The sequence below is a fragment of the Homarus americanus genome, unplaced genomic scaffold (genome assembly GCF_018991925.1).
Source record: "Homarus americanus isolate GMGI-L3 unplaced genomic scaffold, GMGI_Hamer_2.0 scaffold25467, whole genome shotgun sequence".
NCBI lineage: Eukaryota > Metazoa > Arthropoda > Malacostraca > Decapoda > Nephropidae > Homarus > Homarus americanus.
In genome coordinates this window covers 1,517,271-1,522,462 of record NW_024732867.1, presented here as the reverse complement: position 1 = coordinate 1,522,462, position 5,192 = coordinate 1,517,271, and the positions used below count along the sequence as shown (strand labels likewise).

The 5,192-nt window shown below is 47.7% G+C and overlaps 1 protein-coding gene across 1 annotated transcript in view; it reads right to left on the bottom strand.

Moving 5' to 3' along the window:
* The window catches only part of LOC121869137 (spidroin-2-like), a 19,557-nt gene extending 15,499 nt beyond the window's left edge, over window positions 1–4,058 (bottom strand). Inside the window, exons 1-2 of the mRNA XM_042370324.1 lie at window positions 4,028–4,058; window positions 3,466–3,479 (exon numbers count right to left, since the gene is read on the bottom strand). Coding sequence (XP_042226258.1) covers window positions 3,466–3,479; window positions 4,028–4,058 — 45 coding nt within the window. The remainder of the gene's footprint in view (window positions 1–3,465; window positions 3,480–4,027) is intronic.
* Between the last annotated feature and the right edge of the window lie 1,134 nt (window positions 4,059–5,192).

Sequence of the window (5,192 nt, the reverse complement as noted above, 5' to 3'; positions counted from 1 at the left end):
CTAGTTACGTATTGCTGGGGGGAGGGAGACAACATGGGCTTGGGGGAGGGAGACAACAGTGGCTGGGGAGGGAGACACAGTGGCTGGGGGAGGGAGACAACAGTGGCTGGGGAGGTGGACAACAGTGGCTGGGGAGGAGAAAATAGTGGCTGGGGGGAGGGAGACAACAGTGGCTGGGGGCAGGGGAGACAACAGTGACCGGGAGGGAAACAACAGTGGCTGGGGAGGAAGACAATAGTGGCTGGGGAGGGAGACAGCAGTGGCTGGGAGGGAGACAACAGTGGCAGGGGAGGGAAACAACAGTGGCTGGGGGAGGGGAGACAGTGGCTGGGGAGGGAGACAGCAGTGGCTGAGGGAGGGAGACAACAGTGGCAGGGAGGGGAACACAGGGCTGGGGAGGAAGAATAGTGGCTGGGAGAGGGAAACAACAGTGGTAGGGGAGGAGACAGCAGTGGCTGGGGGAGGGAGACAGCAGTGGCTGGGGAGGAGACAGCAGTGGCTGGGGGAGGGGAGATGCAGGCTGGGGGAGGAGACAGCAGTGGCTGGAGGAGGGAAACAACAGTGGCTGGGGAGGGAGACAGCAGGCTGGGGGAGGGAGACAGCAGTAGCAGAGGAAACCAGGCTGGGGAGGGAACAACAGTGGCAGGGGGAGGAGACAGCAGTGGCTGGGGGAGGGAGACAACAGTGGCAGGGGGAGGAGGCAGCAGTGGCTGGGGGAGGGAGACAGCAGTGGCTGGGGAGGAGACAGCAGTGGCTGGGGAGGGAAACAACAGTGGCTGGGGAGGGAGACAGCAGTGGCTGGGGAGGGAGACAGCAGTGGCTGGGAGGAGAGAAACAGTGGCTGGGGGAGAGGGAAACAGTTGTGGCTGGGGGGAGGGAAACAATTGTGGCGGGGGTGGAGACAGCAGTGGCTGGGAGAGGAAGAAACAGTGGCTGGGGAGGGAGACAACAGTGGCTGGGAGAGGGAAACAGCTGTGGCTGGGGGTGGGAGGAGGCAGTGTCTGGAGGGAGGGGAGACAACAGTGGCTGGGGAGGAGATAACAGTGGCTGGGGAGGGAAACAACAGTGGCAGGGAGGGAGACAATAGTGGCTGGGGAGGGGGACACAGTGGCTGGGGGAGGGAGACAACAGTGGCTGGGGGGAGGGATACAGCAGGCTGGCAGGGGAGGGAGACAACAATGGCTGCAGGAGGGAGACAGCAGTGGCTGGGGAGGGAGACAACAGTGGCTAGGGGAGGAGACAACAGTGCTGGGGAGGGACAACAGTGGCTGGGGAAGGAAAACAACAGGCTGGGGAGGGAGACAACAGTGGCTGGGGGAGGGAAACAGCAGTGGCTGGGGAGGGAGACAACAGTGGCTGCAGGAGGAGACAGCAGTGGCTGGGGGGAGGGAACAACAGTGTCTGTTGGAGGAAACAACAGTGGATAGAAAACAACAGGATGGGAGGGAAACAACAGTGGCTGTTGGAGGGAGAACAACAGTGGCTGTGTAGGTAAACAACAGTGGATGGGGAGGAACAACAGTGGCTGTTGGAGGAAACAACAGTGGATGGTGTAGGTAAACAACAGTGGATGGAGGGAAACAACAGGCTGTTGGAGGAAACAACAGGATGGTGTAGGTAAACAACAGTGGATGGGGAGGAAACAACAGTGGCTGTTGGAGGAAACAACAGTGGATGGTGTAGGTAAACAACAGTGGATGGGGAGGGAGACAACAGACGCGGGCCGAGAAAAACCATTAGGGGGGTTGATTGGGTAAATGAAGCAAGCCATCTTGCCCCCACTATAAGAGACTCAACGTGATGCGATTCCCTCGTCTCAGGAGCCAGGGAACACGCACGTATATTTACAGTTACACACACACATTCAGACACACACACACACACACACACACACACACACACACAGACACACACACAGACACACATACACGCATACAGACAGACACACACACACACATTCAGACACACACACACACACATACACACACACACATACAGACACACACACAGACACACATACACACATAGACAGACACACACACACACACACACACATACAGACACACACACATACAGACACACACACACACACAGAGACACCACACATGCACACACACACAACACACCCTGCACATATGCACGCGCGCGCACACACACACACACACACACACACACACACACACACACACACACACACACACACACACACACACACACACACACACACACACACACACACACACACACACTAAACTGTCGGTACAAGCGTACCTCGACAGATGTGGAGGTGTGGTAACTTCCCTTGACATTTCTCTGAATCTTCCTCATATCTTGACTCGACTTCATTCAACAGTACGAAACTGTATTAACCGGAGCTCAGAGCTAAATGTGTAATTGATTTACCGGTACTGCTTAAACACTCAGAAAAAATCTATTATAATACTTTTATAGAAACGTATTGGCTAGTTACTCACTCATCATAACTTGAATGGAAAGTGAGACAATATTCCTACTAGGCAATCTGTGGAGCTGTTATGTTTTGAGGGTCTAATGGTCTGATGGTCAAGATGACAGCTTTGGAGACGGCGTTTCTCAACACGATTCAGCACCGTGTTAGAATGCAACATAGGTTACGAAGAGTGACAGCATTACAGACCCGTTATACACTCGTCCACGGTCACTTGTTCCTCAGAACTAATAAAATATAAACTCTCTCCATAATATGAATAACGAAGGAAAGGAAATAGGCAGTAAAATTAATTGGACGGCGTAACTATAAATACAATATATACTTCCTCTCACATGGCACGTTAGTACAACACGGTACAGTTCAATTGATATTTTTTTTTCTATTACCAAGTCGGTTTGACTAACTTAAGCCTGAATGAAGAGTTAAGTAGTGCAATCGTACAGTTGCTGCTACTGCTAAAAACTTTTAATTTATATATTAAACAGCATCCACTATAGAAGCTTCGGGTCATCTGAAGATTAAGGTTATCGATCCGATGATTTAATCTTACGGTGAAAAAAGCTGGGGGCGAATCTTAGGTGATCCGAAGCTTCGAACCTGCTGACTGTTTATCACCAATGTACTATATATTATGTTGTGGTGACCTGTGGTGTACTGGTCAGCATGCTCGCCTCGCAAGCAAGCGGACCCGGGTACGATCCCCGGGCAAGGTGAAACTATGGGCAAGTTTCTTTACGCCATTTGCCTCTGTCTACCCAGCAGTAAGTGAGAACCAGGATGTTAATCGAATTGCGGATCGTGTTCCAGAATAATGGTTAGCCAGTGCAGTTGGTGAGTTGGTCGGTCTTCTCGGACTATCCCTTGACACTGGGTCATGCAACCTGTTAACTCAGGGTATGGTTGTTGTGTTGGCGAGTTTTTATACCTTGGGCCGGCCATCCTCGTTACACGAGGGGCAACCATTATTAGTATTATATATTATGCTTGGATAATACCTTGAAAAGACATCCTGTAATAAAAAAAGATAAATAAATTAAAGTATTATGTCACATTTTCCTCAATTCCCTTTATCCATATGACTCCCTAGTAAGTCCCATATACTGTCTAAAGAAACTTGTCCATAACTGTACACGTGATACATCTTGCGGAGTATGGCAGTACTTCTGTGTGACAATATTAGCCTCTTTATCAAGTTCATTTCACTGTTAAGTAATTCCTCAGATCAGGAGAAACGACACACATCATTACTCTTTATAACCGAATGGATCCGAGTCACTTATTTTCTTTGAATGTAATTTGAATAAAGGGAAAATTTATGACTGTTCTACAATTTTAATTCATCTTCGTAGTGTTTGTTGTGACCTGACGCATGGTTCTTGGTTTCGCTTTTGTTCGTGGAAACAATTCAAACTCGAGGTTTCCTTCATCTAACTATTTTTGTTTTTTTATTGAGTTTCCCTCTTATCATGGAAAGAATTCCCAATTTCTGGTTTATAAACTTGAAGTAACATGACCCATTCGCATTATACCTGGTTTGTTAAGCCAAATTCTCGTTACCTGGCACTGCACGCCTGAAGTCGATGTCCATCATGTGTAATATGATACTAACTACGGCAACAAAGACAGTGGAAATCAGATTTAACTTCAGTAATCGTACAAGAAGGAGCGACTTGAGGGAGAAGAGCAATACTCCATGGCAGGTTTAACCTCATTCTGCTGCCTATAATCTGTCCTTTTATCGTTTTATCTCCAAGGCGATACAACAAATGACGCTAGATTGTTCGTTTCTCCTGTTTCTTGCCTTTATAGTAACGAGTGTAGCTTTACTTACCGTACACTTAAACTTTTATAAGAAGAAAATAAATTAATGTGTGTGTGTGTGTGTGTGTGTGTGTGTGTGTGTAATAATAATAATAATAATAAACGGTTTATTAATAGAGTTGCAGCCGGTGGCTGAAAATATACAGACTTACATTTGATTTAGACATAATGATATAATATGCATTGAATACATTTACAGGGCTGTACAGTACATAAATCAGGAGTTGTTTATTATTTTAACAATAGATGGGATGGTGTTGTTCTTATATCTATCGGTGCAGGCTCTTATGGGGAATTTTGTTGTAGTGGCGGACTGCGCGAGTTGGGTGGGGGGCTGCAGGTGGCAGGAGGTGGAGATGACGAGGGTGGTGCAGTAGTCCACTGCCAAACCTTTCCAGTGCTTGGTGGTGGAGGTCACTGAGGGATGGCATTTCCAGGGTGGAGAGAGCGTTGGTGTGTGTGTGTGTGTGTGTGGGTGCGTGTGTGCGTGCGTGTGTACTTACCAATCTAGGTAATATCCCTAATAACTCATATCATTGTATCATAGCTGGGTCATACTCGATTCCGAGTGACGGCAAAGTAATAAGTAGTAGTAGTGTGTGTGTGTGAAAGATGCTTTATTAGGTAGGTATGTTGTCAGCCACACCCGCCCTTCTCCCAACTCCCTCACACACACTTTGCTACCATACATATCGAAGAAATAAATATTAACTATACTTCAGAAGGAAACATTAGTAGGTGTATCAGTCAACACAGTTTGCAGTAAGTGGCACTAATGTCTCACATAAACGATATTCACTTATGCTTTCTACCGATATACTAAATATGTGTAACACGCCATCATGAGTGTGTGTGTGTGTGTAATTTTCGTTGAGCAGATATTCTGAAATAACAAGACACA